The 23,841-nt window shown below is 39.2% G+C and overlaps 1 protein-coding gene across 8 annotated transcripts in view; it reads right to left on the bottom strand.

Annotated features, from left to right (window-relative positions):
* FILIP1 (filamin A interacting protein 1) overlaps positions 1-23,841 on the bottom strand; it is a 199,021-nt gene that overhangs the window by 9,400 nt on the left and 165,780 nt on the right. For 4 of the 8 annotated variants that reach the window (XM_019651593.1, XM_019651591.1, XM_019651590.1 and 1 more), the window contains 4 exons: positions 11,269-14,074; positions 7,926-7,983; positions 5,116-5,185; positions 1,826-1,864 (listed from right to left, as the gene is read on the bottom strand). In XM_019651593.1, the coding sequence (XP_019507138.1) occupies positions 1,826-1,864; positions 5,116-5,185; positions 7,926-7,983; positions 11,269-14,074 (2,973 nt within the window). Of the gene's footprint in view, positions 1-1,825; positions 1,865-5,115; positions 5,186-7,759; positions 7,984-11,268; positions 14,075-23,841 lie in introns of all 8 variants that reach the window. The other 4 variants (XM_019651595.1, XM_019651594.1, XM_019651597.1 and 1 more) reach the window with 2 other exon arrangements.

The following is a 23,841-nucleotide window of genomic DNA, read 5'->3' as shown; positions in this document are numbered from 1 at the left end:
AAATAAGTCAGTCAGAGAAAGACAAATACCATACGATCTCACTTATACGTGGATTCTAAGGAACTGAATAGACGGGAGACGTGGACGGAGATAGTCTCAGAAACACAGAGGAAAAACTGAGGTTGCTAGTTGGGAGGGGGTGGGGATGAAGGAGAAGGGGAAGGGATGAGACAATACAAATTGGTAACTACAATATGACCTCAGGGATAGAAAAGACAGTCTGGGGAATATAACCAATAATGTTGTAGATATTTCTTGGGGGGCCAGATGGACTCATGTCTGGTGGGGGAGACCACTTCATGGTCAGTGTGGAGGCCTGGCCACCGCACTGTATTTCTGAAGCTGATGTTGAATAATAGCGTATGTCAACTATAATTATATATACATATAGTCACGGGTCATGGAGTAGAGAGTAGGAATAGAGTCAATGGAATTGTAATAGACAAGCATGATATCGGGGGTGGGAGGGCAATAGATGGGGGTTGTTACTTTGGGAGGATGAAAAGGATAACTATTGCGTTGTTCTGTACACCTGAAACTAACAATTAAAAATAAAATAAAATAAAATAAAAATAAAACAAATAAGTCATGGGGATGTAATGTACAGCATAGGGAATATAGTCAATAATATTATGATAGTGTGGTACAGTGTCAGATGGTTGTTGGACTTATCATGGCGATTACTTCTGTAGGTATAGATGTTGAATAACTGTGATGTACACCTGAAACATAATATTGTATGTTAGCTGTATTTTAATAAAAATATTTAAAAAAAAAAGAAAGAAACAGTTAAGAAAATCTTAACTGAATATCTTGGCATGAGAAAGGTGTGTGCAAAAAAGGTCCCAAAGGAGCTCACTGATGAACAAAAGCAAAGGGGAATCGAAGTTTACCAAGACCTTTTGAAGAGGCAAGATGATGTTTGGGTCCATGTTATCACTGGTGGTAAAACATGAGTGTACCAATACGACCCTGAAACAAAGTGTCAAAGTGCACAATGGAAGTCAGCCAATTCTCCACGACCAAAAATGTTCCATCGGTCCAAAATGATGTTAACTTTTTTTGATATCAGAGAGATTATTCACTATGAATTTATACCAAATGGATAGTTAACTAAGTTTACTATTTGGAAGTGCTGAAAAGGCTGTGTGAAAAAGTTAGACGAAAACAACCTGAACTTTTCACCAACAATTCATGGCTCTTGCATCACGACAATGCACCAGCTCACACGGTACTGTCTGTGAGGGAGTTTTTAGCCAGTAAACAAATAACCGTATTGGAATACCCTCCCTACTCACCTGATCTGGCCCCCAATGACTTCTTTCTTTACCCAAAGATAAAGGAAATATTGAAAGGAAGACATTTTGGTGACATTCAGAACATCAAGGGTAATACAATGACTGCTCTGATGGCCATTCCAGAAAAAGAGTTCCAATATTGCTTTGAAGGGTAGACCTGGCACTGGTGTTGGTGCATAGCTTCCCAAGGGGAGCACTTCTAAGGTGACCATAGTGATATTCAGCAATGAGGTATATAACACTATTTCTAAGATGAGTTTGTGAACTTAATTGTCAGACCTTAGGTACAGCTAAATACTAAACCAAACCAAGGTAGGATGATTTGCCAAAGGTTACACAGCCTTACTCTGGTTTTCAGTCCTATCTCAGGTGTTTAGTCCATCGTTCAGCAATCCACCTTTCCTGGATGTTCACCTTGATATCTATTTTAGATCTTAAATCCTGCTTAATGGTGTGGTTGGGCCCTTTAAAATAAGAGCCTCTGTGACCTATTTTAGTGGGTCCTTCATGAACCTGAGACAACTCACCCAAAACTTTTTCTTTCCTGAAGTATCATCCATGCTTCTCTGGGGAAATCAGAGAGGGTGAGGAAAGAGTCATTCATAATTCATTCAAGTATGTTTATACTTCACAGAAACCTCTCAGGCCCCTAGTTCTCCACGCATGGGAGGTCTTCAGAGGCGAGAACTCCTGAGTCCTGGACTCCTGGCTATTTTACTTCCATTACCTGACAGGGTGCCTCTGGACAGAAATAGAAGTAATTTATGCTATCCAGAATGGCAGTACCTGGATTTTCTCTAATTCCACTATCTCTTTATCTCCATGTTCTCACACATGATTTGTCACCACCCTCCATATCATTCTCTCAGGCTTACATTGCAGACAAAGAGAAGAAGCAAAAGCACCTCTTTCTTCCCCAACTTCCAGTCATCCTTCAACTGCTGGTTTTCTTTCTCTACAGTAAATGCCAAGTTTTTTTTTTTCACAGCAATGGACAAGCTTACACCCCAGGATAGGTCCTGAAATAATGGTTTGTCTTCCTAGAGGCAGCAATGGTTTTAAAAGAGACTTTGAATATGGAAGGACACAACCCTAGAAGCAAAAGTAGAAGAAAGGGCAATCCAGGGAGAAGGAACAAGTTGATCAAGTCAAGGAAAGGTGGCCTGGAGTGCTATGCAAATCCTTCTGTGGGCCTGGAGGGGCGGGGGAGTAGGAGTCCAGACAAGGGAAAGGGAAGGGTGCTCAGAAAAGGGGGGAGGTAGAGAGCCATATCACAGAGAGCCGTGCGGGACATACCAAGGAGCTGGCATTGTATTCTGTAGGTAATGAGGAACTTCTCAAGTGTTTTCAAATAGAAGAGTGGTATGATCAACTTGCACTTTGGAAAACAAAATGGAAAATGGATCAGAGGGTTTTGAAGCTGGAGGTTATGAGACCAGTTAGGAGTGTACCAGAGTAATCCAGATGACAAGTAATTAAAACCTCAACTCAGGCAGTGGTAGAGGAAACAGAGATGTGAGTTCAGTGGCTAGAGGCGTTAGGGGGTTATGAGACTTGTTGAATGGATCTACTTGATGGATGAGGGAGAAGGGGGAGCCTAAAATGGCTACCAGGTTTCTAGTTCAGGTGGTTTGGGTAGATCAAGACAACCCTGCTAAGGTGGAGAGTAATAAGAGAAGAAACCTGAGAAGAAGGATGGAGAAGGTGTTGAGAATGGCTTTTAGACAAAGTGAGTTGGAGATAGCAGTTTGTTGGTCATCAGCATATGGGTGATAATTAAAGCCATGGGAGTGCATGAAATAACCAGAATGAGCACATAGTGTTGGAAAATGGCTTTTGATAGAGGCAAGGTGAACAACACTTATGATGTATGCCTAAAATAAGGAGCCAGCAAGGGAAATGGGTGGAGCAGTCAGAGAAGTCAAAGGAAAACCAAAGGAAATTAGGTGGCTTGGTCACAGAGGGAGACAGGCTTAACCTCCCTCTACTTTCACCCTTACCAGAGATTAGACTTGAAGTTCATTTTCTGAAAAAACTGACCTAAGAAGTTGTGGAACTAGGTATAAGAATGGGCAACATAGACTGAATACAGGGGAGTGAAAAGCTGACATGCTGAACTGTAGGATTCTCCATCTCCCCCTGATCTATTCCCAAAATACAGGTAGCTTGCCTCAGAGAGGTTACTGAAGAGGTTACTTTCTCTGTAAAAAGTACTGGAAGATATACTTCGAAAGGTAGGTAAATAGGTATAGATAGATAGATAGATAGATAGATAGATAGATAGATAGATAGATAGATAGAGATAAAGACAGACTGTTAAGCAAAAGAAGTAGAGATTAAAAAAAAATAATCCAGGGAACCAAGGATTCAACATAGGCAAAAAGACAACAGGATAACAATTGTACAGCAGGCCTAGACGACAAGTAGTCCAGACTTGATAGGGAAGCATAGGGCTGAACTAAGAGGACCCCCAAGAAAAAATATGAAACTGATGTGTTTTTAAGTATTTGAAAAAATTACTGGTAGGTGTTTGGCAGATCTATTGGAGCATTTGGAAAAATAAAGATAGATACATAAAAAAACCAAGCAGATAAAAAATTGAAGCAAGTATTCTTTTGAAGAGGAAAAGTGGTAAGAAGAAGGCAACAAAATCATAGTATACCACTTGGCTTCACCGGGAACAATATACATTGTAAACATATATATATATATAAACATGCAAATGCTGACTGATTATTTACAAAAAAAATGTGTGATGTAATCATATTGGAAGGATGGGGAAAAGGAAAAAGAGGACATGTGACAGGACTAAATCCTCAACCATCAAAACAATAATGGGGAGACAAAAAAATCATATCTAAAACTGATAAATAAAAAGACAGAGTACAAGTATATTATTTAGAAATATAAAGGTAAATACCAGAAGAAACAGTTAAAAATTAGAAATGATTTTCTCCAGGCAGCAAAATTGAGGGAAAAGGAGGGTGGGGTAAGGAACAGATGTTTTCATTGTCTGTTTAGCACTGGCTTCTATTTTAGCTATGTATACAAATTAACAAGAATAAAAGGTAATTAAGGAATAAATGAAAAGTATGGAAGTGGAGGCACAAAAGTTTGAGTGTTCTGTCGATAGTTTAACTGGGCAGGAAGGAGATGGGGCAGTAGCTATAGAGGACTGTACAATTAAAGGAAGAATTGTACTAAAATGGAAGAGGCCAGAGCATATTTACATCCTGTGTAGAGGTAACAGGTGAAAGGGGGAAGTTGAAAGAGCAGAGAATGAGGAGATAACCAATGAGGAGACCTGGGTGAGGAGGTAGGAGGTAAACACTAAATTTCATCTGGGTTGGGGAAATTTTGGAATCATACAATCTTGTTTACTGGGAAACACTCTCTGTACTCATCTTGTTACCTCTTTCTCTTCTGCCCTCCAGCCTCCCATATAAACATGTTCTTCCTATCTGATATCCCTGGGATTTTCCCAATCAGGAAAGTCTCATTCCTTCCCCAGTATTCTGAATCTATGAGAGAATGAGAAATTCAAATCTCTGTACATTTTACATTCATGGACATGTTTTCATTTCCCTGAAATTATATTCATCCCACGGCACACATCAAAGCTATTTCTTCACTCCCTTCTTGAAGATACTTAAGTAAGAAATCTGGTAACGCTATACCCTGAATGAATATACTAAAATCTCTAGAGAGCCAAATTGTCACCCATTACCTGTCCTCACTAAAAATCTGATAAAAATGCCAGTAGAAACTGAATGACTCTGTTTAAGCAGGAAGATCATTTTCAAGAAATGATAAATACCTGTAGGGCCGTGTCCCATATAGGATCATTTCTGGTAACATGCATGCTAAATGGACACCATCGTAGTGTGCTGAAATGGTAAGCACACAAAGATTATTCTCAAGAGGGGAAGACCAGGGCCTCCTCTGCAGTTGTGCAGACTGTGCCCTGTACGTCACACCTCCTGGGAGCACCATGACATTGAAATCTGTGGAAACGGCAACCCACTTTGTTTCCCAGAGTGGGACCTGAGCAACAGCTACACACAGCATCTCTGGGGAAACCCTTTTTATTTTACTACACAATACTATGTTTCAGGACAGGGAAAAGACTAACCTTTTAATCCCATTCACTTATAAAAGCACATTAAACTGCATCTTAAAAACATTATACTCACAAATGGAAGCTGGAATTGGAGTGGATTTAATCCCCCACCTCTTATTCCCAGTGGATTTCATTTCTAATATGTAGTTTAGAACACAGATATCCAATAAATGTAGAGTTGGTTCTAAAATTACAGAGAAAAACGGCCATGGCGGTTGTTCTTTATCATTTCTGCAAAGTGAATATGTGTTGTTCTGCCAAGTTTTCTTAGCAGTTGTACTTTGTAGGTGGCTCTGTTCCAAGACAGATGTATAAACATCCTGTACATGCAGTTAAGTCTTTCGGAACACTCTCCCTGCGGATGGTATGGATTTCTAGGACGAAAAGACGTAAGCCTGGTGTGAGCAGGTCAAAGCAAAACCAGCAACAGTGACAATGAGATTATGATAGAAGTTACTGAAAAATGGCAGGTGAAATCAAAAGGAATGCAATGTGTCATACTTTTGACACCTTCATATGCTTAAATCCAGTATGTTATGGTACAGTAACACTAAATACCCTAAATGGCAGAGACTGTTCTTGCTTTTGAAAGGGATGAATGTCCACTTTACAGAAGGGGCAAAATTCCTTAAAAAAAATACAACTCAGTATTAGAAATGGCAAGATCTCTCGTTTAAACTTGTTCAAAATCATATTTCATAACGTCTTCATTCTCAGTCTCTCTCCTTCTACCTTGAAATCCTATTATTATGCCATGTCTACCATGGTTGCTCAGTATTTTTTTTAGTACATATGCTGAGAACTGATGAGCCGTAGGCAACAGAGGTGAATACTGTGAGGCATCTACCCCCATCATGTACAATTCAAGTCCAAGTTCTGCAAGGGATAGGAACTCCAGTGTGGAAAGAAATTTTAAAAACCTCTTTATCATGAAGCATGATGAATCACGGGCTAAAAACTAATCATATATGGTTTTCTTTAAATCTATCTTTTTCCAAATGTCAAGAGTAGTGACTATCCAAATAATTTTGGAACCCTCATAATTCATAAGTGGAAAAATAACAACCTGTAATTTTGTGGTTATTCTGTTTTTGTAAAGTTCACCCAACTGATTGAAAATTTTTGACAAAGGTGCTGCCTCCAGAAGACCTCATGTGCTATGCTACAGGTTATCAGCCTTGAGCTCATCTGTTGTTATTTGACTATGAAGCAGTGTCTCCTTGAACATGGTTAATCTTCACAAAGACACCTGGCTTTCTGCACTCACACAGTTTCATGCAGATTAAAACATGCTTAAAATTAATGAAAATGATACAAACACAAGTAAAACAGGAATGATACTCCACATCTCACACACACACACACACACACACACACACACAAAATCATGAACCAGTTTTATATTTGCAAGTAAAGTCCACAGTTAACTGAGGAAAATATTTGAATTCAATGAAACTATGCATGATGTCATCTTTTTTCTTGGCATTAACGTATCAGAATTTAGTTTCTGCTATTTCCTATCCATTACAACCTCTGTTGAGCTATCAAGAGACATTTGGCAGCTCTATTCAAATTGCTCCACAATTTAAATCAATTGTACACTTGAATAGAGTATGAGTCTGACATTAATGGTTCTAAAATTATTGTCTATGAAATTCTGGGAATGTTTTGGAAATGGCCAAAACCTCTACAGTACACACAGACACACACAAAAAAGTAAAACTCTGTTTTTAGGAGTCCATATTTCATTTCCATTTTATTTCACATTCACATTATTTCCTGAAATCATGTCAGAGGCTTTTGTTTTTGCAAAACTGTAGAGGTCCAGGCCCTTTGATAGCTAGGAGGTGTTTCTTCCAGCACATAAAGCAAATTTGGGATTTGATAGAGGCAAATGACAGTAGTTAAACTATTTCCTATTTCTTAATAGAATTTTTGAAAAATCAATTATTGTGGAACAAGGCCTACTAAATTTGATTCACAATTATGAGAGCTGGCTTCGGGGAGGATGTGATCCAGCTCCTCTGTCTTATTGACAAAGAAACTGCGGTTCAGATGAGTTAACTGATGGGTCCACTTTCTAGATGCAAAACTGGGACTAGAAGTCAGGTCCTACCTCAAGCCCAGCATCCTCAACCAAGCACACAGCAAACAGTACTTTTGCTAGTTAGTTCTGTTCCCCCGCATCAAAACAAATTCACAAAATAGGAAAGACACATGGCTATTAGTACATTATTTTATAAACAAGATACTTAAAACTTCAATTAGTACATGTAAAGAGTTGGCACGAAAAAAAACGAAGGTTTGTTTTCACTATAGCAGTAGCATCTGCACAACATACCCCCTCAGCCACTGCCCTCAGCCCTTCCCCCCTCCAAGAGAGGTAGTGCTGCCGGCTGCAGATTTCTTCAGCTCTATTTTCATAGACTGAGTCTCAGCTCGAGGCTCGAGTTTGGTCAGATTTCCTGCTCCTGGGGCTGCCACTACTGGCTTTCCTGCTTTCATACCTTTTGACATAGGAATGCGGGTGGGTGTAGGCCGCTGGGATGACCCATCTTGTCCTGACTGTAAGACAGAAAATACAGAAACACAAGGGAAACGGTGGTGAGTTTACGACTGGATATGCCATCCATCCGAGAGTTAGGACTCTTGCCACACAGGAGCAGCCACAGGCAGGCCCTCCCCAGATAAAATTCCTATTAGAAACTTGAAGTCTTCACGGTACCCGATCCACTCTAATTGCTCCCCTTTCTTCTTGCCTGAAAACGTATTCCAAACTTCCTCCTCTTCTCAAGCCCCTAACCTACCTCCTCTACCCTTACTGAAGAGGAAGGACCTTACCGCCTATTTCACAGAGAAAATACAGGCCGCCTCACATAAACTCAGGTAATTTAATTGTACCCCAAATTATCTCCTCTTTCTTAATACGAAGCAGCTCTCCTTTCACATCCTAAGGATGCCAGTGTCTTCTCATTTTTTTATTGTCACTGATGACCACACCCTCCTTGAAGTGCTCCTAAAACTCTTTTGCTGGGATTTCTTACCTGAGTCTCACCCATTCACAGCCTGTCTCTGATGACTCCTTTTCAATCTCTTGCTGGCTCCTTGTTCTAGCTTGCCTGCCTGCTAAATGTGGGTGACCTCATATTGCATTCTCAGCCCTCTTTTGATTTTTCTCTTTCATCCTGAGAATCACCTCAGTTATCACCCCATGTGTTGATGAGTCCCGGTACCTCAAGCCTTCAATGCTCTCCTCCTTAAATACAGATCCTGACTTCCAACTACTTGCTAGACATTTCCAGCGTCCCTCAGGTATCTCAAATATAACATGTCCCAAACATTACTTATCTTCTCCCCCAAACAGTAGTCCCCTATGTTTCTCATCCTATTCGTCCGTACAGCCAAACCAGAAACCTGAGAGCCACCCTCCATACTCAATTTGTCATGAAATCTTTGATTCTGTCTTCAATATATCTCTGCCCCCATTTGCACTACACCATCTCTAGCCAGAAAAATGCAACAGTATCCCTGTCCTCAGCCTTTGTCCCCTCCAATTATTTATTTATTTATTTATTTTTATTGGGGAATTGGAACAGCGCTGGGAAATTGGGGGAAGGGGAACAGACAAGTTGCTGTCGTTTTGTTCTTCAGTCTAGTTGTGGAGGATGTTCTTCACTGGCCCAAGTTGACACCATCATTGCGCTCTTCCCGGGCGAGGCAGATCAGTCGCCAGCTTCTGGACAGCACTCACAGTGGCTGCTGGCCACTCACGCTGGCTGCTGGCTACATACGGTAGCCCATGGCAACCCACTACAGCAGGGGTTGCAGCCTACGCCGCGACTCACAGCAGCCCAACTCCAAGTTGAGCTGTTGTTCAGCATCTTAGCTGTAGAGGGCAGTGTCACTGGCCCTCACATGTGGGATCCGAACCGGGGCCCCCTGGCGTCCCAAGCCAGCTCTTAACCAATGAGCCACTCGGCCGGCCCAATTTATTCTTTAAACTGTTTTGTAGACATATCTTTCTAAAACATAAATAATGCAATGTTTTTTAAATCATCATTACCCTTTTCAAGGCTCCCTTTTGATACTCTATGAGATTAAATGTCAATATTCCAATAAGACATGTGTCTCTCTTTAATACCTGCCCCCAGTTTGCCTTTCATTTTGCCTCCATGCCCAACTGCTGCAGCACAGAGGGACTGTTCACCCTTCCCCAAATATGCCACGCTCCTTCACACGGCCATAACTTTGCACACGCTGCTCTCTTTATACACTCCTTCCTTTTTCCTTCTCGAAAATTCCTCCTTCTCTGTGAAAAGTTCCTCTTCTGTGAAGCCTTCTCTGGTGGCTCCTCTGTACATACCTCTACCGTGGAACCACTAGGTAGGTTCCAATCTTGAGCCTCCTACTTAGCTGAGAACTTCCAAATGTCCTTTGTGGTCATCATCTAATCCAGTGCCTAAAGAGCAGCTAACACTCAATAAATGTTGAATGAATAAATGCACAAATGAACTAGCCTCGCTATTTGATTTCTAAGAGGGATATCCCAAACTTTTTGTTGTCTTAGCTTTTATGGGATCTGATGGTGTAGGTGGGCCATTATTCAGGCCTTAGAAATCTTAGCTGCTTTGAAATCCTATTAATGTATGGGGTTTAATCAGTAGTCAAAAATGTTGCCACAGAAGGTAAGGCTATCTTGATCTGACCCTTAAAATGGTAATAAGATGTTCAGCAGGAAAAGCTGCTCTAAGTTACAACGTCTACCTCCTCTGCCTTTTTATAGAAATTCAAGCTCTTGCTGTCTGTTGCCTAAAAAGCAATATTGAACCATTTTAGAAGGGTGAGCAATTCTGAGTGCTATTTGGCCCTGGTAGAGCCAATAATGAAAAGTTTCACTGGCAAAGCAATTAGTAGTTCACACTTTTTGAGTCTATATTTGTACCCAGAGAATTAAAGTAAATTATATTGAAGATATGGGAAAATAAGCCATAGTTTCTATACTTCAATAATAAGCTTCTTGTCTTTTTTAAGAGTTTCCAACATATGCTGCAGAATTTGTTCAGAGTCTAAGAAGCATAATTTCTAGTCTATTAGTTTAAATTAATACCTAAATAGTACAAACTCTTCTATAATTTCATTTACTAATCTGTCTCCAATAAATGAAGACAATCGCTGGAAGTGTTTTGAAAAATATAATTTATTTTTAAGTTCTGGCTTTTTATACTTTAGACATGCTTATTTACAATCATTCATTTAGCTTTCCACCTGGTTATTAAATATTTATCAAGCACCTGCTCTCTGCAAGATACTATTAATAAATAATAATGTTTAGACATGTAAACTCACTTCTTTTTTACTTTCAAAACAAGTTCTTAATATTAAAATATTTTAATCTCATTTTTTTGGAATAAAGTATGACTATGGCCACACATGATCACATATTGAATAGTTTAGGTTATAGAAATATAACCCAGGAACGGTTTTACTTTTTCTTGCATATTGACCATTTCCCCCCAGTCTCCATTTTAAAAACTATTTTAAACATAAAAAGCAAATTTTAAACATTATCACTACATGCTGACATTACAACAAGGCCATCTTTGCAAGTATTTTTGGGGTCTCCATAACTTACATGAAAAAAATTTTCCCTCAAAATTAGCTCAATTTATTAAAACATTAAGCCACTTTTCGTTTTCATTTCTTGGTGTGACTAGTCCTCTAAGAAACCTCTGCTAGTGGGTTCAGGTGGAGCAAGAGGCATATGCTTTTTACTTTATTTGGGGCATTGTGTTATTCTCACTACTCCTTCCTCCCTCTGTCAGCCTGCACTTTGGAACCTCTTCTACTCACCACTGACTGGGTTCCTCGAGTAGATGAGGTTGTGACTGGTGTTATGGTGATAGTGCTTGTCACTTTGTTCGCACCAGGTCGTGACGAGAGGTGGTTCCTGGGAGAGCGAAGGACAGTGCCTGTGGAAACCTCCTTTTCAGCTGTCACGTTGACAGGTCGGACAGTAATGACTGGACTTGCTCCTTCAGCTGAAGTCCCAGGGGATCGTTTAAACTGAGAACCTAAGTGAATGTGAATTTTATTGTCTTCTGTGGTTATGATATTGGCATTGGAGTTGTATTTCCGTACTGGAGTTGGAACAGTCTGTTTTTCTGGGGTGACTTTGAGGACAGTCCTTCCCATGGGCATTTCCTGGGATTCAGGAGAGACTGCAATCTCAGCCGGAGCTGCTGATGTAGACACTGTCATTATCTGAATGGGGGATGTGGGCCTGTCTGCAAATGCACCTCTTCCACTGTCTGGGTTCTTCTCTCTGGAATATGTGGTAATTGTGACTGGGGACATGGCTCTTTCTGTGCCTAGAGTACTATCTCCACTTTTTGATTTTTGAGACATAACGTTTGGTGATGGAATAATGGTTATCCTTGGTTTCTGATTCCCTAATGTAGGAATGACCGTGGTACTAGAAAAAAACTCTTCAGATGTTGGGCTTGTTATCTCCAAAGTCGCAGTACTGTTCTCATGATCTGGTGTCACTCGAATATGCAGGGGCTGGCCCTGCTTTGGAGAAAGAACCAGCTCTCCTGGGTGCCCTGGACTGGAATTTGTTCGAGGCCCTTTCTCCTGAGTGATTGAGGGCCCATTTTCCCTTTTTCTCATCCATGGAATCCAAGACTTTCTCATAGTGAGCTCATTGGCTGCTGGAGGATACCTGTCTAGGACAGAGGATCGTTCCATAGGCTTTTTCAATCCCACCTGTCGAAGATTACTCATGATATGATTTTCTTCTTGAAAGGATTTTCGTATAAATACTGCTGGTGTTTCTTCCTCTGCTGCCTCACTACTGACAACATCAGTTTGTACTCCAGTCGATGTCACAGGTATATCTACCATTCTTCTTCCATTCATACTGGGTCTCAGAGCTCGGCTATAACGCTTAGAAAGCTCCAACTCTTTGGTCAGATTGAGGACCTCCTGTCCCATGTTTTTGTTCTTATTTTCTTCTTCCATAAATCTTTGTTGAAGGACAGAATAATCCACTTGGAGCTGAGAAAGCTGATCTTCTTTGTTCATTAATTCATGAATCTTCTCTTTAAGAGCTTGCACTTCAGCTTTTAAGTCCCGGCTTTTAGCCTCTTCCAACCGAAATCTGTGTCTCAACTCAGCTTCCTGGCTCACAGCCTCACCTTTCTCTATGGCTTTATTCTTGGCGATTTGGTGCTTTATCTCCTCCAGTTGTTGAGAGAGAAAGTTAGCCTTATCCTGCTCAGTTCTAAATTTCTGCTCCAGCTGATCATACTCATCCTCCGTCTTCATCAAATCCCCTTCGACCACCTCCAGTTGCTTGAGACGTTTCTTCAGTCTCTCGATTTCAAGTGTTAGTTCCTTAATCTTGTTATCTTCTGGGCAAGTGAGCTCGGTTCCTTTTCGAGACCTTCCTCTTGTTATTTCTCTTTCCACTTCCTCTATTCCATCAAGTCTCTTCTTTAATAAGTCAACACTGCAACTTAATTCAGACGATTTTTCTTCTTCACTTTTCAATTTGCCTATCAACTCATCTCTCTCTTTTGTCAAATTGTATACTTTTTCCTCCATTTCAGATTTCAGCTTTAAAAGCTTCTTACTTTCTTCGATTAGCTTTTCAGTTACATCCATAACCTTTCCTTGTTCCACCTTAAAATTTTTATTGAGCCCATCCACTTTTCTCTCTTCTTGCTTTATTTTTTCCATCATATTTTTCCTTTCATCAACCAGCATCACGGTAAATGACTTCAACTTTGTAAGATCATCTTTTAGGCTTAATTCAGCCTTTTCCAGTCTACTTTCAGAACATTCCAGCTCTTTAACTCGACTCTTGACCACTTCCAATTCATTTAGCAGATCTTTAGTTAAGTTCTTCTCTCTCTCCAGATTTAAATGTAGCTGGGTGCACTCAGATTTACTTTTGCTAAATGCCTCTTCCAATTTCTCCAGCTCCGACATTCTCTTCTGTAACTTCTCAACTTCAAGTCTGAGCTCCCTGCTATGATGTTCTTCCTCTTGCAGCTTCTTCCTCAATTCCCTGCACTGGGATTCCGTTTTCGTGATCTCCTCATCTTTACCCTCCATCTCAAGCACGCGCTTCCGGAGATTTTCGACTTCTGCCATGAGGCTGGAGTTGCCACATTCCCCTTTGGCAATTTTATCTCTTAATTCCTGAAGTTCTTCCTCTGCCTTTTGGAGATTTTTGTTGGTCTCCTCTAGCTCCTCTATTCTCTGAGTTAAGCCCACCAGCTTGAGTCGAAGTTGCCTGTTGTGAGATTCTTGATTAGCCAATTTAGCATTCATCTCTTCATGCTCTTGGGAAAACCTTGAAGCCTTGTGTTCAAAATCCACTTCTAACTTGAGTAATTTCTGCCTGTCTTCTTTGGATTTGGCAGTAATGGCTTTGAGCTTTTCTTCTTCTTCCCTCAGTTTCTGAGTAAGATCCTGTACTTTCTGGCTTTGCAGGCCAAGTTGCTCAATATGCATTTGTCTTTCATCTACCAGCATGAGTGCAAAGGACTTGAGTTTTACCAGCTCATCTCTTAGTTTATTGAGCCGCTTAGCATTTTCCTTTTCTTTGCGGGCTTGGTAAGCTTTTTCTTGTTCAAGGAGCTTTTTCAACCTATAAACCAAATACATTAAAATATTATATTTTATTGTCATACTATACTATATATTCTATTTATATGCAATATATTTATTATTATAAATATTAAAAGATTAGTCAGCAAGTAGTTTTGTCTTAGATATTAAATCAAAATAAAATAAAATGCTGTTACACTAGATCCCTTATCAATTGCTGCAATATCAACGTTTAACAAATAGTCATTAATGAAACTAATCAGAAGTCAGGATGTTGGTTACCCTTAGAGACGGGTAGTAGCTAGAAGGGGACTGAAGAGGACTTTTAAGGTACCAGTTTCATGATTTATGTGCTGGTTACATAGGATTGTTCAGCTTATACAATTTCAGTAAGCTGAACACTTACAATATGAGTTCTTTGTTGCATATACATTATACTTCAATAACATGGCCATTGAATAAAACTTAGGTGGTATAATAACAATGACTATTTGTACAGTGCTTTCTGCATCTTAGGCACTAGAAATATCTTATCCTCATGGCAATCCTATGAGACATCTACTGCAAGTGTCATCCCCATGAGGAAAATGAGACACGGCATGTGCCACAGGTCTCGCAGTCAGCAAGTGGCAGTGCTGGGATTCAAACTCAGGCCAGCGGGCTCCAGAACCCCCGTCCTCGCCTCTGCCGCATATGACTTCAAAAGAGAAATTTACTTTCAATGAAAGAGAAGGCCCAGAAAAGAAGAACCTTCGGATTTTCTTATTTTGTATGCAACTATCACCTGGGGACAAGGCAAGACGAGCTTTGTGATAGAAAGCTGATCTACACAAACTGATTTTAGTTAACACCAGAACTAGTACAGGATTTTGTCTCAGTTTTCTGATTTAAACTTTTTTTAAATAAAGACTAGGTTAAGGAGGAAATCTAAATTAATATTAATACAAAATAGTTGCAGCCACATGTTTCACATGTACGAAATGCATTTTCTCTATTATGTTTATGTATAGCTTTAAAAAGTAGAAATATAAGTAAGCCAGAGTAACTGTTTACTATCCTTGTGTTGGTCAGTTAATTTGCACCAATTCTTAATCATTATTTTCAATTACACATGAAAACAAAGTTAAAATAATATTTTACCATATGAGTGTAAGAATATATTTTAGTAAGTTACGTTTATAAGAAAAGCAAGTTATAAACAACCACTAACATGTATTTGTTTAATAATCACAGCTAAGACCTGAATGTACTTAATGTACATTAAAAATGTACTTAAACATACACTTTTTCTTTCAATATATTTTGCAACTTATTTATTCTGAATGATTTATTTCATATTTATGACTAGATTAGCTTTTAGCCAAGTAAATACACGCTGCATTGTGTAAGAAATGACTGGATATATACACAGAAGTTCTTTACAATCAAATCCAGTGTCAGATAATAACTATAGAAATGGCTCTGATGATGTCATTAAGATTTCTTTATGGAATTAATTTTATAAAATATATCCTGTGTCTAAACATATATTAAGGCATAAATTCCAAAACCCATTATGATTTTATTCCTGAAATGGCCTAAAATGGGAGAAAAGGTTTTTTTCAAATCCTATAGACTTGCATGAGTAATACTGTAATAGCTTCACTAAATGTGATTCTTAACAAATGTAAAAGGGCAACTTTTTATCATCTCTTTTTATTTGGAATCAAACAACTAAAATAATGTCACAGAACTATAGAATAGGAAAGACCTGAGGGGCTATTTTCAAAATCCTTGACCTTAATTAGATTGTCAGAGACAAATTCACTGAAAACACCAATGCTTTCAACTCTAAGCTTAATGGTGAAAACTTCTCAAGATACTTGTTTAAGTATCCTATGCCTCTCTGCTATTAGAGGCAGTGGGTTGGAGTGGTTAAAACATAGGCTTTGGGGTCAGACATGGTTGACCTGAATTCTGGCTCTGCCATTTTCTAACTGTGTAACCTCTGGCCAGTCACTGAAACTCTCTGAACCTCAGTTTTCTCAGCTATAAAAGAAGGAGTGAGACATTTGTACCTCTGTCACAGGATCGTTCTGAAGACTGAGATGGAAGTGACTGAACATAGATTCAATACATAAATGTAACAAAATGCAAAAACAAATATAAGAGCTAAAGTATGCAATTCTCTCCATCTGAAAATTCTGTCTAATGCTTTTCGTGTTTAACCTGTAAGTATTTTTAAGTCACTATCATATCTTTGTTAGTAAAATCTGGGGCCCTGATGTTTCAGCCAGAGAAAACTAAAAGGCTTTCTGATCAGTAGGGAATCCTGTGAGCTAGAGCATGACTGTAGCAGAAATTTGGTTTCTAGAAAACCACATTTTTCAGGTCTTAGCTGTAATTAAAAAAAAAATCTTTTTCTAGCCCCATTAAGCGCTCTCTCTTTTCCTATTTTATCGCATCTAAAACCATCCCATCTCTTAGTTAAAGCAGACCTAACAGCAATACAAGCCCCATTCTCTGCATTCTCTCCAAATCCAGTTTCCCAGTCAGTATAGCTGAGGGTTAGATCCAGGACCATGGTAAATTTGAGTGGCTCAGTGGGGACATCTTGCCAATAGTGTTCTGAGGCGGCTTTTTTTCTTCCATATCTAGAAATCTTCATTAATATTAAACAAGCATTCAGAAGCATTGTCATGTAACTATTCAGAAAACATAATGACTATGGCGTATTATGTCTCTTTTTCAAATAATTTCCTAACAGTTACAATTTTATTTTGTGCTTTAAGCAATTAATTTGCAGTACTGGGCCTCATTTACATGTAATTATGCTATTTAAGGAATGAAATAAGAGAGTTTTGATGTTCCTTGTGCCAACTGGTCTTACCACCTCCTCACCACTCGCCTCTCCCATCTCACCATTCTTCAAGCATGCCCTGATTCAAAACATATTAGCATTACAAGGAAACAAACCAGAAGACGAAGACTAAGAAGATAAATTAGTACCCTGATTCTCAACAGCAGTTACTGGCAGAGCCCTAAGTATCCTGAAATCAAATTTATTCTTGGCAAGTTCTTCATTTACTGCCAACATTTTATCTTATTTAAAGGACAAAAGGAAGACAAGTAAAAGATATAATGGATTTTTCAGTTTGTCATTTATAAACAGGTTAAGAAACACAATTATTTTCAACTGAAAGGCTTTAAAAGCGTAGGCCCAAAAGTTCTGATTTTTTATGGTATATACACTTGTCAAGACTCATTAAATTGTAAAATTAAAATTGGTGAATTTTATCATATGTAAATACCTCAGTATAAAATATGAGAAAAATAGTATTAAAAGCCCTAGAAAGTGTCCAAGATGTCAGATAAAGGGGGAAAATTATAAACAAATATTATAACAGGATGACTTAAAATATGATAGAAAACATAAAATAGGGGCGGCCGGTTAGCTCAGGTGGTTAGAGTGCAGTGCACATAAAACCAAGGTTGCCGGTTCGATACCCACATGGGCCACTGAGTTGTGCCCTCCACAACTAGATTGAAACAGCTACTTTACTTGGAGCTGATGGGTTCTGGAAAAACACACTGTTCCCCAATAAAATTTAAAAAACACACCATAAAATAGGTTATTAATCTTATGGCAGAAAGAACTGAAAGCAGAAGTTGGAAAGATAAAGAGAAGAAGGCTAACATTTTCAGGTGAGATTAGAGGCTGACAAGGAAACATGTTCTGGGGAAATCATGTTTCAGCTACTAGAAAACCTCTAGTCCTAATATTATTTCAAGAGGCTCTTAAAAGCCCACCCCAAACTCCAATTTTTGCTAATGCCTAATTAAAAAAATAATAATAAATGATAGAAATAGAGGTCTTTGAAAATAAAACATCGTATTTGCCAACTACTTATTACATCCTAGGCCGTGTAAGTACTTTATTATATTATTTCATTTTCATAACAATCCTTTGAGCAAGGCATTACTGTGCCATTTTATAAATAGGGAAGTTATTTGACTAAGCAAGGGGACAGGACTAAGAAGGGGAAGGTTGAGATTTTGGACCAAATCTGTTTGACCACAATCAATATGCTTTTAACAACAATGCTATTCCTCAAATAGATGTTGCTTGAACACTAGAAATTTGCAAGACTTTGTGTTTGTTTAGCTTTATTTCATCTATCCTGGGACTCAGTCTTGTCACCCAATATCTATCAGCTTGTATCAAGCATTGTGTCAATGGCAAAATGACCCCCATCATTAATAAAAAGACAGGTCAGTGCACAGATCCCTTCAAACACTCTCAGGATCTCCCTCCTGCTGACATCAATCCATCCAGTAGCATAGACATTGTCATTCGATGAGCTGCGAGCCCACTGGGCTGTTGTTCCTTCTCTCTTCTGAGCTCCCAGTCCTCCCCTAGGAACCTGTTCCAACCACATCCTCCTCATGTCAGTCAACTACAACCAAATTCTTCCAGATGCTTGGGCCCAAAACCGACAGTACTACTTGAGTCATGTCTTTCTCTTACATCCCCACATTCAATTCTTCAGCAAATCTTGTTAACTCTACCTTCAAAATATATCCCAAATCTAATTACTTCTCACCTCCTCCACTGCTCACACTGGCCCAAACTACCATCATTTCTTATCTGGGTTATTGCAATAGCCACCCAATCTGACTTCAGCTTCCACTCTTGCTCACCCTCAGTCTATTCTCTGCCCAGAAACCATTATTCTTAAAAAGGGGTAAATCAGGTTATGTCACTCTTCTGCTCCAAGCCTTCAATAGCTTCCCATTTGAATCTTAGTGAAGCCAAATCATCACAATGTCCTCAGAGGTCCCACATTGTCACCCGCTTCCCCTTACCTCTCTGACTTCTCTTAAAAAACTCTTATTCTCACTCTTCAGATATTCTCAGAGATCACGCTCTCGTTTCCTTCCATTCTTTGCACAAATGCCTCCTCCTCATGGAGGGCTTCTTTTCCCACCCTGTTTTATCTTGTGTACTTCATGGTAAAACTTCCTGTTTCCTTCTCCTTAGTACTTACTACCATCTAATACACTGTACATTTTATTTATTCTCTTTTTTTTAATTGACCGTCTCTTCTCTAAAATGGAAGCACCATAAAAGGAGTAATTTTGAGTATTGTGTTCACTGCCTTGGCCCTAGCACCCAGAACATAGCCCATGGTGAGCTCTTTACATATTTATTGAGGACTATCACAAAAGATCTTCTCAACAGTCTTGCTGAAACTCAAATGCACTTGGATACATTCCTTAACTCTTTGTGCCTCAGTTTTCTCATCTATAAAATGAAGGAAATGAAAGTACTTTCTTCAAGGAGCTGTTGTGTGAAGACTAAATGAAATGACACACGTAAAGAGATAATGATATGCAGAGGGAGCATACAAGAAGGGCAACTAAGTCATACCAGGGAAAGGGAGTCAGAGAGGCTTCCAGGAGGAGGTGACTCTTAACCTGACTCTTAAGAGCTCAGTAGGAGCTAGGTTAAGTGGAGAAGGCAAGAAAACAGCAAGCTAGGCCAGGGGATAGCAAGCTATTGTCTGTGGGCCAAATCTATAATAGATCTAGACCAGTATTTGCACAGCCTCTACCTAAGAATAGTTCTTAACATTTTTAAAGGGTTGTAAAACATAACAAAAAAGAATATTTGGCAGGCACTGTAGGTGGCCTGCAAAGCCTAAAATAGGAGTCTAGTGGAAATAGCTCAAAAAAGCACAGAATTGGGAAATAGGAGACATTTTCAAAGGCTCAGCAGGTAGCTTAACTGAAATGAAGGATACCTTTAGAGACAGAGGCGGGGAGATGAGACTAGAAAGGAAGGACAAGCCTAACAAAGCACCCCAGGGGCTAAGAGGATGAATCAGAACTTCAAATTCAGAATATGAGGAAATTCGACAGATGCTCTGAGGATGGAAAAGTGTGCCCAGGAAGCAGGATATTAACTAGGAAGCTACAAAATCAGGAGGAGAGAAATGTAATGGAGTCCGAACTAAAATCATGTCATTGAAAAAGGAGAAGGGGGCATGGAATGGGGGTGGGGGGGCATGGTGATTTTTATGAGACAGACTGAGTGAGGATGGAGAGGGAGAAATTTGGACAGAACCTCCAGCTTCTGGCCAGGGTTATTAGTTTGATGTCAGTATTTATCACATGCAGGGTAATATAAGAGAAACACACTTGCAGGGCAGATAATGAGGTTTCAAAAAGGCACATTGACTGGAGGTTCCTGAGAACCTACAAGTGAAAATCCTATTGGTAAGCCTGGAGCTCAGGAGATACCGATTGGGAGTCTCCGGGAACTGGTACAATCGAAAGCAATAGAGAGGAGGAGATAAGTAGGAAGTGTGTAGACATGAGAGAGAAAAAGGAATAAAAGCAGAAAAGAGGATATGAGATGAGAAAACATAAAGAACTTAATGAAAGAGGCTGAGCAAGGATAGCTTGGGAAACAAGAGGGAATCCAGACGATAGTGCATTCCCAGACGCCAAGAGTGCAAAGAGAAGCATAAGAAACAGGCCATATCCATGATGCCAAACACTCCGGAGAGATCAAGTTAGGAAACAGGAAAATGTCCATTGTTTTCACTTAAATTCAAATTTTAAAAACTTTTTCCATTAAAAATGTCAATATGGATATCATCAGTACTTCATATGAGCAGTTTTAGTGGAGTTAGGGAACAAAATACATATTAGAGCTTAGCTGACAAAAAAAACAAGAGAAAAGATATGGAGACAAATATCTGAGACTAATTATTTGAGATCTTAATTTTAAAAGGGTGGAGAAACAGGGAAGTGGACACAGTAAATAGGTAGGGCAGGATCAACATTTTAACCTTTTATATGTATTTGAGGTTATATATATCACTGGTTGGACAATTGAGTTCACCAACTTTCCACTGTGTACTTACATGGTAGAAAGTTCGCAAACTTAATTGTCTAACTGTGTGTGTGTGTGTGTGTGTGTGTGTGTGTGTGTGAAATTAGCATGTTCCCACTTAACTTTAAAACTCTTTGTTTTTCTTTATAGAAATAGTACAGTTAATAAATAATTTTAGAAAGTCATTATTAATAAATAAAGTACTGGGTTTTCGGAAAAGTCAGGACACATTTTTGCAATGAAAAATATAGAAAAAATACATCACGATTTTTCCAACAACCCAATAAATATTGAATAAACAATTTTGCAGTCCCCAATTAGTAGATATAGGCAAGACTCCACAAAGAGAAACAGCCAGACATTGTATACATAGGCATACCACCCAAGAAATACTCTTTCCAAAAAAATTGAACATGAATCAGATCAAGCTCCTATAACTAATTACTAGTTTACAAGAAAGACAGGGGCAAGAAACATATTAAATGACATTGTGATGATGCAATCAAAAAATTAAAAATGTAGGGGACATGATAAACATGATAAAAAAACTAATTTCTTCAATAAATAAACCATAAGAAGAAAAAAGTGGGGGAGGGGAATTATAGAGTAAAAGAAATTTAGAAGACATATCAACCAATTATAACCTATTTGGAATCTTAGTCAAATAACTTTTTAAATGACGCAACTGGAAAAAATGATATTAAATTATTATTAAATTGTAAGTGTGATAAAGGATTTTGGTAGTATGTTTAAAAATAAACCTTACCTTCTAGAAATACATATTGAAATACTTATGAATGAAATCGATATCTATGGAATTTATATCAAAGTAATCCAGGGGAGTGGGGATAGATGAAACCAGGCTGGTCATGAATTGATTGATCGTTGCAGCTTTGTGATAGATATATGAAGGTTCATTATACTATTCTCTTTATTTTTATAAATGTTTGAAATTTTCCATAATAAAGTTATGTAACCAACTTTTGTCATCTTCAGCTTCCTTTCCCAGCCCCACCCCCAGCCCCGCCTCCACCCCCAAGTCTCAGCAGCTTTGCTGTCTGGTCATATTTTTATTTTCCTTATGGTGCCATGTGTCTCTCTTATTTGTCTGTGATTGTGGGTGGTCCTTTCATTTTATAAACATGGGTTTATACAATTAAACTTGTTAGAGACTTACTTTTTCTTCCTTATTGGGATCCATTTGATGCTTTGTCAAACTTATGCTAGAAAAGGCATCCTCACTCTGTTCTGTTTCACAGAAATTTATCTTTCCTTTTAAAGTATAAGGACAAAATTGAGGGGGGGGGGAGTGAAGGGTAAGTGAGGGTTTCTTTAACCTTATCCTGGTTACCACCCTTGAGATAACACTCCCAAGGAAAAGCTGTCAATCTGTGCTCCCAAAGACTCACGGCCACACCTAACTATATCCATTCTCATTTCTTCTCTTTGGAAAAAAAACCATGCAATATTCACAGGTTCTTTTCCCCAACTTTTTTTTTTTTAATTGGGGAATTGGGGGATGGGAACAGCGCTGGGGAATTGGGGGAAGGGGAACAGACAAGTTGCTGTCGTTTTGCTCTTCAGTCTAGTTGTGGAGGACGTTGCTTCACTGGCCCAAGTTGGCACCATCATTGCGCTCTTCCTGGGTGAGGCAGATCAGTCACCGGCTTCTGGTCGGCCGCTCACTGCAGCTGCTGGCCGCTCACGCTGGCTGCTGGCTACACACGGTAGCCCATGGCAACCCACTGCAGCAGGGGCTGCAGCCTACGCCGTTGCTGGCGACTCAGGGCAGCCCAGCTCCAGGTTGAGCTGTTGTTCACCATCTTAGCTGTGGAGGGCAGTGTCACTGGCCCTCATATGTGGGATCTGAACCGGGACCCTCTGGCGTCCCAGGCCAGTTCTTAACCAACACGCCACTCAGCTGGCCCTTCCCCAACTTTTTTGACACTCCCACTTCTTCAATAATTTCTCCAAATTTCTCAGCATTAGCCCCAGAGCAGCAAATTTCTCTTTGCTTCCTTTAGATATGTTGTCACTTGTCACCATCTTCCATGAGACCTCATTTTACAATAAAACATTGATGTCACCTTAACAGTCATCTAGGTTTGTTTCTCAGCCAGATCATGCTAATTTCCCTTCCCACTATTTCCTTTCACTATATTCTTCCCCAACTCTCCCTGTATGTATGCCCCTCTTTCAAGAGAAAAGGCAGGTGAAAACTAGCAAAGGCATGATAGTAATTAAAGATGAATGAATCTCAAAAGAGTCAAGCTTGCATGCAGTTAAAAGTATTTAATCACAATGCATTTTTTCCCAACTAGAGCGTAGCACAGAGTTAAGCGGCTTGGTAACATGATAGGACATGGTTTTAACAAACATCTCAGGAAGAGTTACTTTTTCATAAATCACCTCAGTTCCTCAAGAGGTGATTACTATAATAATTATCCAGAATTAATCTAATGTCCTCAATATACTACACTGGGCTGGGATTAGTGTGCAGTGGGTAAGGCTGGGTTGTGCTGCTGCTGAATCAGATCCCACCCTCATTTGAAATTTTGATATTTTGTTCATTATAGGTTTCTGCGTTAACTTTTATTTAAAAAAATAATAATGCATTAAATTATTGTGTATCTTGATTACTGAGTTTTTTGGCATCCCCTTAAATTTTGTGCTTAAGGTAAGAGCCTCATTTGCCTCATCCTAGTCCAGCCCTGAGCACTGAATGCTGGATAATCATTTTTTATATATAAAGAAAGGGTGGATCTTTCACAGTAGGACACAAACTCTTGAGCTTGTTTTTTGCTTTGTATTTCTTAGTACTGGGGATGAGTTTATAAAAATCTTTGTACACTTTTTCCTTTTCCCCTATTGTGAAGACCAGCTGTATTATATAGAGCATCTGGTCTCAAACTTTTGACCCTGGTCCA

Source organism: Hipposideros armiger, unplaced genomic scaffold (assembly GCF_001890085.2).
Source record: "Hipposideros armiger isolate ML-2016 unplaced genomic scaffold, ASM189008v1 scaffold_162, whole genome shotgun sequence".
Classification (NCBI taxonomy): domain Eukaryota; kingdom Metazoa; phylum Chordata; class Mammalia; order Chiroptera; family Hipposideridae; genus Hipposideros; species Hipposideros armiger.
This window is presented reverse-complemented; position numbering and strand designations above follow the sequence as displayed.